Source organism: Ostrea edulis, chromosome 3, assembly GCF_947568905.1.
Source record: "Ostrea edulis chromosome 3, xbOstEdul1.1, whole genome shotgun sequence".
Lineage (NCBI taxonomy): Eukaryota > Metazoa > Mollusca > Bivalvia > Ostreida > Ostreidae > Ostrea > Ostrea edulis.
Window position 1 is genome coordinate 37,697,262 of NC_079166.1, and position 14,367 is coordinate 37,711,628.

The 14,367-nt window shown below is 36.0% G+C and overlaps 1 protein-coding gene across 2 annotated transcripts in view; it reads left to right on the plus strand.

Annotated features, from left to right (window-relative positions):
- The first annotated feature begins 5,826 nt into the window (after window positions 1-5,826).
- Window positions 5,827-14,367, plus strand: part of LOC125674352 (glutamate receptor ionotropic, kainate 2-like) — a 56,430-nt gene continuing 47,889 nt past the window's right edge. Inside the window, exon 1 of one of the 2 annotated variants that reach the window (XM_048911485.2) lies at window positions 5,827-6,904. In XM_048911485.2, coding sequence (XP_048767442.1) covers window positions 6,805-6,904 — 100 coding nt within the window. In that variant the 5' untranslated portion in view covers window positions 5,827-6,804. The remainder of the gene's footprint in view (window positions 6,905-14,367) is intronic. The other variant, XM_048911484.2, reaches the window with a different exon arrangement.

A 14,367-nucleotide genomic window follows, 5' to 3' on the forward strand; every position in this document is an offset into this window, starting at 1 on the left:
GAGGGATATTAAAATCCCGCATTAGACACATGAAAACAAAAGTACGTACCATCTATCCTTCTGTGTTTAGTAAACCAGAAGTGATAAAAGAATTAGATAGGTTACATGAGGAATATGTTTTGGTTCCAACTGACAAAGCTAGTAACAACATTGTCTTTGTTTGTAAGGCTCATTATTACAACTGTATTTTAAACGAACTTGGCATTAATTCCACTTTTGGTAATCATACTTATACTCCAACTGCCCTTTCAAAAGACGAAATTCTTCAAAACCATGCTTCAGTTTTAGACACATTTAATATTCCAGTCAATGGGTCGAATGAATATGAGTTACCGTACCTATACTGGATTCCTAAACTACATAAAAACCCTTACAAACAAAGATACATTGCTGGATCCAGTAAGTGCTCTACCAAGCCCCTATCTTTGCTACTCAGGAAAATGTTAACAGCTGTGAAGGAGAAACTTCAAACTTACTGTGCGACTACATATGCCAGAAGTGGTGTTAATCAAATGTGGATTCTAAAAAATCCTAAAGAACTTTTAGTAAACTTGAAATCACAGAATTTTTCCCAAATCAATAGCATTAAAACCTATGACTTTTCAACACTATACACGACCATTCCTCACGATAAATTAAAGACTAGACTTTTTGAAATCATAGACAGTTGCTTCTTCAACAAAAACGGAAAACGGAAATATTCATATCTAGTGATCAGTCATTCAAAAACTTACTTTGTTAAACACCACTCTGATTCCACGCACAAGTACTCTGAAGTTGAAATAAAAAATATGCTAGAGTTCCTCATTGACAATATCTTCGTGGTCTTTGGTGATCAGGTCTTCCAACAGTCTGTTGGAATTCCCATGGGCACGAATTGTGCTCCTTTGTTAGCTGACCTGTTTTTATATTCATATGAAGCAGAATTTATTCAAAAACTTCTACGTGAGAAGAAAAAATCTCTCGCTGTGACCTTCAATTCGACTTTTAGATATATCGATGACGTTTTGTCTATTAACAATGATAGCTTTCATTCATATGTCGATTTGATATATCCCTGTGAGCTCGAAATAAAGGACACCACAGAGTCGTCCACTTCTGCTTCATACTTAGATATTTTATTGAAAGTAGACATTAACTGCAAACTAACAACTCAACTGTATGACAAACGGGATGATTTCAGCTTCTCCATCGTCAACTTCCCACATTTATGTAGCAATATTCCATTATCACCTGCATATGGTGTTTATATATCTCAACTGATTCGATATGCAAGAACTTCTTCTGGGTATAGTCAGTTTTTAAATCGAGGTAAGCTACTGACAAACAAGTTGATGGTACAGGGATTTCAACAGTCTCGATTGAAGTCAGCATTTCGCAAATTCTATGGTCGTTATAACGATCTAGTTCGTCAATACAACCTCGCATTGGGTCAAATGCTGTCTGACGTGTTTCATACCGATTGTTAAGCCGTTCTTGGCACACTGATTTTGACTGCGGATAACTCCGTTTACCTGATCAGGATATGGGGCTCACGGCGGATGTGACCGGTCAACAGGGGATGCTTACTCCTCCTAGGCACCTGATCCCACCTCTGGTGTGTCCAGGGGCCCGTGTTTGCCCAACTACCTATTTTGTATTGCTTGTAGGAGTTATGAGATTGATCACTGTTCGTTATCTTCACCTTGCATTTTAAACAGCCATCGTTCCCGTGGGGATCCGGGTTATAATAGGTCCTCAGTACCCCTTGCTTGTCGTAAGAGGCGACTAAATGGGGCGGTCCTTCAAATGAGACTACAAAAGCCGAGGTCCCGTGTTGCAGCAAGCGTGGCACGATAAAGATCCCTCCCTGCTCAAAGGCCATAGGCGCCGAGCATAGGCCTAAATTTTGCAGCCCTTCACCGGCAATGGTGACGTCCCCATATGAGTGGAAAATTCTCGAGCAAGACGTTAAGCAATATACAATCAATCAATCAATAAACAGCCATCACTCTAAACCACACTCGGATCACCTCGGTCGATTCCATTTAACCTTGGATGTATGTTTTCCGCCATAGTATGTTTACAGTGACGTATAACAACATGTTTAACGTCACTTATCAACTGGAACTACTGAAAGCTCCCGCAAAATACAGTCTATTTTAACATTTTTTTTTATAACACTCTCAATGTTTGTAACTATTTCTCTTTGAGAATTATGGGGGGGGGGGGGGGGGGGGGGGGTCTCGAGGATAGTTTTTGAAGGAAAACTCGAATTCATTTTTTAAAAAAACCCAACATATTTTGATCACTACTTTCTGAAAGTGGAAGTTTTTCCTGGAGAGTAAATAGACAGCCGCATTGTTAGGCGTAGCTATCGTCATACATCCGAGGTTAGATGTAGGGTACCGGAATCTGCCGAATATCAAAACCAATGAGTCCATGAATTTCACAAAACACGTCACAATAGCTGACGGTAAACTCATTGAACAATTGATACAGAGTATGGGAATGTTTTATTCTTTCTGCATGAACCTTTACATAATTATACACTGTTAACAGAATCAAATGACGTGTCGGCTACTATGACGGTTTTTTTTTTTTTTTTTTTTTTTTTTTGCCATCCGTCAAAGTCTGGTTCAAAGCGATCATGGTAATATTGAAACTTATTATATCCAGAGAGTTCCCTTGTGACGAACTTGAAGAAATCCATAGAATTGAAATTCATATGTACCTAACTTAAGGAAAAGAAGAAGAAATGTGGTCACATGGAAAAAGTAATATGTTCGTCACTTTCTTAACACTATGTTATACATACTAATAGATTGGAACACGTGGAGATTCCAATTATGGAAAATAGTATGGCATGCGCTCGAGAAAAATACAAACCAAAAAGGCAATAAAGAGTTCGGTACTTAGGAGTTTAGTAATTGGGAAACTATTACTTCTGGCTTGCCTTTTCATTTGTGCGTGTGTTCGCATGGTTTTGTCTGTCCACAGCATTATCCTTGGGGACAACTATTGAGCTATACACAAAAGCGACCGAATTTCTTATTTTCGATTCCTCCACATTGATGAGAGATTGATCACTTGATGAGAGATTGATCACTTTTTGTTATCTTCACCTTTCCTTTTGCATACATTGTAAAAAAAATTCCTCGCAAAAATTTACACTGTGAAAATGGGAACTAATCAACGTACAGGAGCATTGTATCTTTGCAGATGAAACTGAATATGTGTACCAGGTATCAGTCATTGATTATAATTACCGATTTTTTAAGAAGACGGTTCGAACGCTACCGTTTGGAAATCCGATATTTCCCAGGGGACCAAAATGAGCGGCCATGGCACTTAGGAAACTTAATTATAGAACGATCTGATTGAAACCGAAATTAATTTACTAGAAAAAGAAAACACAAATAACGAGGCAATTGAACCCGATCTAGTTATCCTTTTTTTAAAAGATACATTGTAATTACATATTCATTGTAAAAAACAAAAAGCGTATGTTTCTTTTATGTTGAACGAAGTTTTACTTTTGAATGATTTAAATGTCTAAGAGTTTTATATTCACCTTTTTTCATTCACTCCAGCCCAATATCATGCACTGCATGCATTCAGTTCAGGTATCAGAGGATAGTTTCGAATTGAGTACCCTCCAATTTATTTTATTAATGATAGTGAGATTTAGTACTAATGTGTTTAGAGAACTCCATGTGTTATGAAAATCACTGAAATAGATTTTTTAAATGACGATGGTTAGTTAGAAGTGTGTTTGATGTTGAAAAAGGCAAGCATGCAAATCCCCACAGTAAAGTGCAAAAAAAGTCAAATGCGAAACTCAATGCTAGCTTTAATGCTAAATCAACATTATAAAACAGAAACGTGGAAGAAACCAAACATTGTAAAACAGAGAGTCACATACGACACGTGGAAGAAATCAAAGATTGCAACACGGAGAGTCACATACGTCACGTGGAAGAAATCAAAGACTGCAACACAGAAAGTCGCATACGTCACGTGGAAGAAATAAAACAAGTCATATTTGACACGTGGAAGAAATCAAAGATTGCAACTCAGAAAGTCACATATGACACGTGGGAGAAATCAAACATGTCACATGCGACGTGTGGAATAGATTGAAAAGGGAATGGATGGCAGATTGAGGCTATATATACAGGTAGGTAGCTGACATGTTCTTCGCACACCATACTGAAAATAATCCTAAACACATGACGTCACAGTGGTAAAGGATTCGGATTCCCTTTTCTTTTTTTAAAAAAAATCATTTTTGTTTAAGGTTCTTGAACTTTGGAAGTTAAAGTTTGGAGATGTTTAATTTGTGTGATGAAATATTTAATCATTCGAATAAAGTGCTAAACTATTTATTTCCTTTCTCTTTAGTTATATATACATGTACACCTACATATGCCAACGCGAATTTGCATCATACCGACCATGTTTCCCCCTTGATATATCCTAAGTAACAAAGACAATTATGACTTATTTTATAGCGCGTCAATGTCAACATTAGTGATAGGTGGCTTGCACCAAGACACAAGTCTGGTTGGTCATGGTACACATGTATTTACAAAAAATAAGTTTTGTTTTAAAACTGCTATGCTACAAAGAGTTGGAACTCCTCACGATCAATAATGCATGAAGGTTGAAATACGAACCTTCAAGGTGCATTCTCTCTAGGAATTCTCAATGAAGCATATGTACATTGACAAAACACGGCTAATGAGAGTAGCGGTCAATGCGTAACGTAAATATAAGGAAACTGCGATTCATTTCACAGACAATGTCTGTGAGAATTGTGTATTTAAGTGGAGAAAACATTGATATCTGATGTTTGTGTGAGGTTGTCTTGGTGTAATTTTTGTTTCCTTTCTATGAAATGAGCATTGTCATAACTCTGTCGCCTTCTCGTGTGATATCGGAGTTACAAAATAAGTACTTACGGTCCTCAGTATAAATTATTAACCATCAATCGGGTCCAACTTGGTGGGGGTCCAAATGTAATAACATCAATGGAATGAAAAATTGTGTTACACCCAATAACTTTTGAACGGGATTCTTCTCATTGTCAAAAATCAAAGAAGGATTATTAAATACAAAAAATAAGGCATATTTATGGTCACGATCGAATTTTTTTCTGCAGACCAACTCTCATATTTAAGATTGTGCCCAAACCATTAATGAAATGATGGACGATGGATATGCCAGAATCGGAATAATTTATCGATGTTTCAACCTCTGTAGTATGGGTCAAAGCTCTCACAAACGGAGATAATTAAAATGGCTCATCTTGTCCTCTACTTTTTCCTTGGGAAATTATTAAGAAAACTGGTACACGTTTACAATTCGAACTGTAAAAAAAATATCTGAAAGATTCCGAAACTGAAACGCGGGTCATCTTGCTTTGAATCATGCCATACCTAGTAGTGGCATCGCTGTACAACGAATTTCATATCTGAAAATATTCGCACACCGGTCCTTCTCACTATGAATGAGTTATTTTACCTTCGCTCAAATATTTTGGATAAATGATCCATTGAAAATGATGGTTAATTTGTTCATTCACACACACTTTAACCTTTTGCCTGGTTTCTCTGTTTCATGTTTTGAAGACATTAGGCCTAAGAGCCAACATTTTTTTCTCCTCAATACAATGGTGTAATTCGTCGATGATTGCCTTTCTAGAGTACTGAATGAGTATCCCAATTACGAGGTATTTTACATCATGTTTAAGAGAACTATCACATTCAACAGTTCAATGTGTATACTCGTTACAAAACCAAGCATAACAATCGCAGAGATAATTCGTCTAATCGTTCATTTTAGCGGCCCGTCTACACAATGGTTTTACGAGTCCTTTGAAGTATCAGACTAGACCGATATAACCGCGATTGGAGTAGCAATTGTACCCCAGCTATATCTAATCACGGATCGACGTACCCGGTGATCAGCGACGACTTTCCCAATGCGCACCGGTCAACCGTGAGTGCACCATAGCAAGATAGGGCTCTATATTGCACAACCACACACCCTATATCTCCCCTGCACTTTTGCAGTGTAAGAATCCCAGTAGGAACTGGCGATTCCATTTCGTCTACCTCGGTACTCTTCTGCGGGACTTTCGATCACGAAACACGGCAGACCCAGAGTAAACCTCGGACGGTACGGAGTAAGTATTCGGGGACTGTATCAGTGGTACTGGAGCTGCCTTCAAACAAGAAAAATCAATTATAATCATTCTGCCATTGTTTCCCTACAAGTTTTGACTAGAGGGTTTCTTGGAGTTTTGTGATAAATCGGCTTTGACATAACAACCGTAGAAGCTACTAAAGACCAAGGAATGGGAACTAGCGTAGTTCATCGATATACGACGAGTCGATCGCTATCACACAGGCAAACCATGTGGTATCGGACGCACGCTGCCGTAATACAGCCCAGTGGTGTATTAACGTGTGCCAGTTGTCAAACTTTGGGAAAATAAATACTGCAGTTTTAATTGAAGTTGTATAAACAATGAATTCCGTATGAACTTCCTTTGATGATCCTGTACACATTTAATGTTTATCTCAAAGAGTGCATTTCCGTAAAATAAATATCGTCGGGATTTAGTCTTACCTTCTGGCACGGAATACGATATGAAGACTCTCGAACTGGATCTGGTGAGATTCAACTCTGGAATTTTTATGTTTCAAAATTATTACGGTGAATTTACACAATGAAATTGAATTAAACTGTATTAATGTGTGGAGTTGGGGTATTGTTCAGGACTCTAAAAGTCCTATTTAAAGAAAAGAGAATCCCAGGATGCCTTTTTACACGTGTTTAAAGCCATTTATAATATATCACTTGGCCGGACTCCTGTTTCTCCACTGTACGAACTGTCTACCCAGGGAAATTAAAATAGGTAAGTCTATTTATCATTTTAAATTGATGGACATTCCCATTGTAACCATGCTTAGCACATCAAACAGACAAATACGTTCCGTGTTTTTTGTGTTTGACAAATATAATGGAACAAATTGTAACATGCCAAATGCAAAATGAATACACTGTACATCAAATACATGAAATGGCAAATACTTACAGCTCGTACACTGTGTATATAGAGAGGTCATCGCTTTCATCTAAGTTGGATTCAAGTATCCAACGTTAAACCACAGAGAGAAAGCAAGAGTTGATTAATTCAGATTTAATTCATTAAAACAGAAGCAAAAAAAAAAATAAATAAATAATAAAAAAAAAAAGTGATGATTCTTTAGTTGGACGTGACATTTCAGAATATTATTTCAAAGTCACGAGAATGAATCAGACGTCACTCAAGTTTCTGTTGCAAATGTATGTTGAATAAGCTGATAATTAAGTAAAGTCGATGGAAAGATTCTATAGAAATGAATAGATTAACAAATAAGCGTCAGTAAAACCTTATCTTCTTCAATGATATTTGAACTTGCGTCAGGCAAGTGTTATAATATGACTTTAATGCCTCATGGGGTTACGGATTTTTTTCTTTCCATTGATTTCAACGGCACCATCGCGAATTTCTCACGATTGGTTTATATCTGTAGGATATTGGGGGACCTCTGTTTGATGTTACATGATATTAACATCTAAAGACCGGACGTAATATAAAAGAAATTTAGATTGAACAAGTTCTAACAGCAAATTGTAATTATTATAACTGAATTGATAAATTCAGCACCTATACTTAACCCTTTCAAATGCACTGAACAGATTCAAAAGCTAATATTTATTGCTTATCTTTAAATATTTATTACAAATCTTTCCCAAACCGTAGCCAGTTTTACAACGGTTGTCTTTTCAATAGTTTACAAATGCTATAATGGCGAAGAAATTTTTTCCAGTGCTGATAAAGAATATTTCAATGGCTTTTAGTTCTTCTAATAAATGTAAACATGCTCATAGCTTTCTCGATTGAGGACCTTTTCAATTCAATAATACCATTGCACGGTCCCTCCTGTACTGATAGGTTGCATACAGGATACTCAATACTGGCCAAATCAGGGTGCATGAATGAAAAACATCAATAGTACTCAATCGGTATGCGCAATCAATTTACACCTGGTTGCACATCAGCTATTGTATTCAACAAGTATATAGCCACACGCCTTTCAGTGAAAGTATAAAAAAGACTGAAGCCACCCTCATTTAATTAATTGGGGAAATTGGTCACTGAAATGATAAGCTTGTGATTGTTTGCTGATAATAGTCACATCTAAGTTTAACGATATTTCTTACAGTCGCAAACTCCCAAGTTAGTATCGTCTTTAAAAAATGATTTGAGAGGCATCAAGTGCGCGTAAAGTAAGCCGTTATATTTCCTTAATTCCGAATCATCTGTCGGTGTATATTCAGTTAAGAGCTAATTTGTGCCATAATCAATCCTTGAGGACGAGATATTTATCTGTGCACTCGTGTGTTAGTATAATGAATTTGAAATTGTTTAATCAATTCTATCTTTTAGAAATTTTTAGACGTTTTTCAGTTCCCGGTGCCTTTAGTGAGCCGATCTGACTTTCTGTATTGGACAGCTGTGAGGCCTGAGTGATGATTGGCGACACCTGGGGGCTAAAATTTGATTACATTAAATCTTAATAAAACAAATTACGTTCAAAGGAGAATAAAGAAGAGCCGCCTCCTTAAACGAATTTAGTATACTAATCGGAAGCTAATAGGCAATAATCAAATAACGACCAATTCATTCGCAGGCCTCCGGTATTTCGTTTGAGTTGTTTTGCAATAAAAGCGTATTTTAAAGGTAAAATATATAAATAAAAAAAAACCCCACCAACACACACACAAAACCCCCAAGAAACAAACGAGATATCGGCTAGAGTAAGCAGAATCTGATCAAGCATTATATTTCATACTTGTACGCTGAACTAGTTTTGCAAGTTAATGCTCTTCAAGAACTGTATGAAATGAAATGCGCATGGATTTCTTTCTTAAGATATTCTTTCAAAATGGCCTCGCATTAGAACCCTGTCCTTCATCTACAGAATATCGTGTATTACCCTCATTTTCACAGAAATGATAGGTTTACGTGGAGTTTTCCGTTGTTTGCATGCATCTAATGAAAATAACGATCTATTTACTAATATCTTAATCAATTGTTATCTCAAGATTTGAATTGATACATTCTACCAGCGCGAGAGGACAAAGATTTTATTATTATCTTTACTTGACAGTGAAACTAATGTGCTGGTCCAACGCCCCTTTTATTTATTGGTATTGATGTGGATTATTAGCAACTGTACTATTTCATGATCGGGTTTCATTATGAGTATTTTCCGTTCCTTTGTGTGCTCTGTTAGCTGTTTACGGCGATGGAGGTTTATATCTGATATAAGCCTACACTGACTTCTCCCCTCGGGAGGTGTAAGTAAATGGACCGGTCTGCTCTTCACTAGTTTTGCCTACAGACTCCTTGCCCCTGGGATTCAAAAGTACCAATCTTAAAATTTCCAGTGACCTTGCGTACTCTCAGCCATTAGCTGAAAGAAGATTATGGCAACGAAAGGGGATTGTTTCTTTCTTTTCATTAAGGGGAAAGGGGGGGGCGGGGGGGGGGGGCTATTGTCATGATGTTGTCCTTTAATTGTAAATTTTGAAGTAAGAATTCAAATTTCATACAAGATACTTTCAAACAATATTACATATGAAACACTTTACCTATTTATAATAATTTGATCGATCCCACCCTTACTCAATGGGCCCCGCACCACGGTACATGTACGTACAAATGAATGAATGACCTTTCCCACATATTTCTGTTTTAAAAATCCCTTTCATTGGGGGGGGGGGTAATTTCTTTCATCACCAGATCCCCATTTAATGTACTCTTTATGTTACATTTGTATGTAAAACGATATCGTAATGACAAGAAAATTAATATCCCTGGTATTGCGCGTCAATTTCAAAGGGATTCCTACGGTATATCTTATACAATTGTTTTGACTCGATTCCACCACCACAGCGTACAAATGTGTACGTTTCCTGTCTGTACCTGTCAGACACTTGTAACTTCCGACGGATGTGTAAGATATCGGGAAACCTAGATTTAGACATGTTCGCACATCGTCTGGATAATCAGTGACACCGTACTAAACGCACCGCGTGTTTAAGCGATGAATTCCATACCATTCTGTTTTCCGCAACACAGACTTAAAGATTTTCATTAATCAGCAATTAAAACCATGCTGTTGGATCAAACGCACCGTAATTCAACACACATAGCTCACACTCAAGTATTCGAAATTTGAACATTATGAAATAGTTGGTTAATTTCGATACGGATATTATTAACTTCAAAGGTATTGTAACATTCCCTGACCAGGATGTAGTTGAACTTTATTCTTTCTTGTAGCCATTTCTGTCTATTTCACATTGCGAATTTCATCCAAGGAAGACAATAAAACATCTCCTGGTTAAGCAATTCACGCTGTCAGCCGTAAATAACTTGATTTACAGAGTGCCGGACGCAACGTGATATTATGTTTTATGCCGGAATTATTGTCCCCATACCAAACAAACAAAAATTATTGGGCTTTTGTGACAGAATGAAAAAAAAAAGAACCAAAGAAAAAACCCACACCAAACATTGACGAAAGGAATGGTTTCCCAGCGTGAAAAGATAAAAACTATTTTCAGTAAAAACAACAGGACCTCTAGAATCCTTTGCCTTTTTATGCTGTTTGCTGACTATAAACCTCAAAGCAATATAGGTATTGTCCAAGTCAATTCTCGTTTCATGATGCTTGGCTGATGCTAATTCGAAAAACAGTGTGCTGCACTTCATTGTTGTGTCATGTAAAGGCATGTAGTAGGCCTTTGTTGTGCGAAAAGATCCATTTATTCTTACATTTGATTGCAAACATTAATACAGGTATTCTACTTTCATACGTTATCTCATAGTTATGTGCGATGTGAATGAAAAGCAATAATTTCAATAATATTCAAATAGTTTGCTTTCGAATTTTTCAGACACTTTTACATTTTAACAAGATTCCAAACATTGCTGATTTGAAATACATTTGTATGTATACACATGACCACTAAGCAATATGCTTATAAGAATCAGGTCAAACTTTTAGTGAAAGCTCAGGAAACTTTTGAGAAATCATATCTATTGGTTATAGTTTGAATTAAAAAAAAAAAAAGGAATAAAAAAAGAAGAGAAAGTCAACTTCATAGACGTCAATAAAAGTACGACATAGAATAGAAACAATAGACATCGACTACAATGCCTTAAAAGAAATTCTAACAGATTAGAATAATCAAAGGATTAGAAAACAAAACATAATTAGTATCGCTCCAAGATCACCGTAATTCATTCGCTGCATTTCACGGCAGACGAAATACGTCACAATTCCCGATACGTCATTAAATTGAGACATCTACTTTAAGGAGAGAGTTGGGATATACGGCTATTGTTATTTGGTTGGTCGTGACATTCAGTGAGTTATTGGTTCGGAACAATCAAGGCGACCCTGAAATGAATGCAACATCGGTCAATATTTGGATATGCGTATCTTTCGACCCACAAATTAGATATTTGATAAAATGAATGAAAAATAAACAAAACCATTTCTAAAGCTTACAGTATTCTTTCAACATATGTGTTTATGATCTATAATGTTGATTGATTCAGCATGTTTTAGGTCTTTATGAATTGAAAACGTCATTTTAGGAACAACTTGAAAATTTTAGTAAACTATACAACTGATTCCAATGGAATGTATTGCATTTTCTTTCTGTATCTTTTGAAATACTTGTACATGCAAGGTGAAGATAACGAACATATTATGTACTTGAGGTCAATGGTAATGCAAGACATTCGGGGATTCATTCGGTTTCATTTTAACAGTATATGACTATTTTAAAGCTATCCTTTTCGATACTTTACAACACAACAGTGGTAAAAACTGAATGCTTCATTGCTGAACTGAATAGCTAACAATTGATTAATTTCAACGTGTAAATTATGGTGGAATATTTCTGCCACCCACTTGTCAAGTAATCGCGTTAACTCGTCAGATCTTTATGTCGACTTGTTAGATAAAATTCTTGAAAACGATACCTCATAATCTTCTCAAAAGACCTTGCTTATTTCATTAACTGCCACCCACTTGAGAAATACCTTTGTGATAACTCAACATCATGATCTTAGTTGACATAAAATTCTAATATGTTAACATAATTTTCTGATATGTAATAATGTCATCCTGTCAAATGATTATGTTGTCTTTTCAGAAAATGATATTGACTTATCTGATATCTATGTTGACTTTGTAGATCATCATGTCGACTTGTCAGATAAATATATCGACTTGTTAGAAAATAATCATGATGAGTGGATGGCCTGATAGAGAAAGAAGAGAGAAAGATAAATAGAATAAAAAGAACTCGGTATTTTTATGTAAATGTGATAAAACTTTAAAATCTACTTTTACTGACAACTCGGAAAAAATTAAAAGACCTGACATCTGGCAAGTTGGCTAAATGATCTGACACTTAATGGCAGAAATATGCCACCATAGTAAACCGAACAATATGCAGTATTCGTTAAATATTTTAAAACATTTCTTTGTCAAGGAGATTAACTCCAAAAGAATAAGCTGTGAGTGATTCTGTATTTTGATAACGAGGGTGGTTTCACAGAGAACACGCACCATAGTAATGCGTTGCTTGTTGTAGTTGATAATATTTGTATAAAATTTTTATATGAAAATCATATGATATTGAATTCGGCTACTTGAGTACACTCTTAAGATACCTAATCAATGATATAGTTATTCTGTATAGCACCGCTGCATTATTTGATTACATTATGTATCATATCAAATTTGCATTCGATATAAGGTACGATTATTTAATTACAAACGTTTTATATAACAGCATTGTGGAAAAATCTCTAAATGTGTTTCTTGAGTGTAGTTTACTTAATACACGTATATACGCTGTATAATAACTCTTTGCAATTGACAAAGTTAAGAAAATAAATATTGTATAATCAAATGGTTTGGCCATCGTGTCTTTCACTTTGACGATGGACGCCATCGTCAAAGTGATAATTTCGTTGGGAAACGAAATATATCATACAAATGCATACCATTCGTACAAAAGATACTAAAGAAAATATCTTTGTATATGTAAGGACCTCAAGTGCTCGGGCCATGGTAAAATTCGCGACATTTCTATTGTTTTCCCACAAGTATTTCATTCTACCATTATAATATCTGAAACAATATCGGTCGTTCCGGATTTACCTGAAAGTTTCGAGTGAGGCAGGGTCTATGGAAATGCCTTAGCATACCGAATGCGCAGGTTCTGTCATAGAAGGCGACTTCGGTTCGTACCCGAGTATATACCTAGTTAGTGGGGTAAATATTCCAATGGTATTTCTTACTCCCTTGTATAATACTCCAGCCAATCACATTCATTGTTTGAAAACTGAAAAATACGCAGTGTCATTACAAGACCGCCATATTGCTACACTCTAACCCTCATAGAAAACAGGGTTAGTGTTGGGTAGAGTTCAAATGTTACAGTACGTCATAAGAGCTGAAACTCTCTCCGTTCCATTGCAACTAAGATAGTCCGAGTTTAAACCTAAGTACAAAAAGAAGCCGCTCATAGTAAAAAAAATGGACAAATACCAAGAAATAGCCTGATTGCTAATGTACAAGGTTAATAAGGTTGGTTTAAAAGGTAAAAGGTCAAGCAAATGATTATGAATGATTTTATTGGATTTTTTTTCTAATTGGACACGTCTCACTTTTCAACGGATAAGTGGCGAATTTGTCGGTTTCTTTAGGATTTCCTCATCGAGGGGTACGAAAGGACACTAGGTTTATTTTCTCGAGGGCCATTATGTGATAAGAAATCAACGTATTCACAAGAACTGATAATCACAGTATTGAGTAGTAATGTCGTGTATTTAATTGTTAACAATAAATAATATATCAACAGTATTGAATTCAACATTACATGTGATTAATTCTGTTAACACCCCTCCCCCAGTATTTGTGTCTACAAACAGTTCTAAAACATGAGATATCAGTATTTCAGTGGTAACAATGGAAAGGTGCAATTCAGGGTCCGATATAAAAGGGGTGTAAAAAATAAACTTCCCAATTCTTCACACGAAAACAGCCTTGAAAAATGTGATGATGTGTTACTACCAGTGCCCTTTCACCATATAAAATTTTCTGTTGAAAGGAGATGACTTTAAATTTATATTTGTATATGCCAAGACAAATTATGTTCAGCGAATTCATTTACAATGCGTTCTATCGTCTCTACGTTACATAAATCTGTGTTCATAAAAGTCATAGTATCTAAACACTT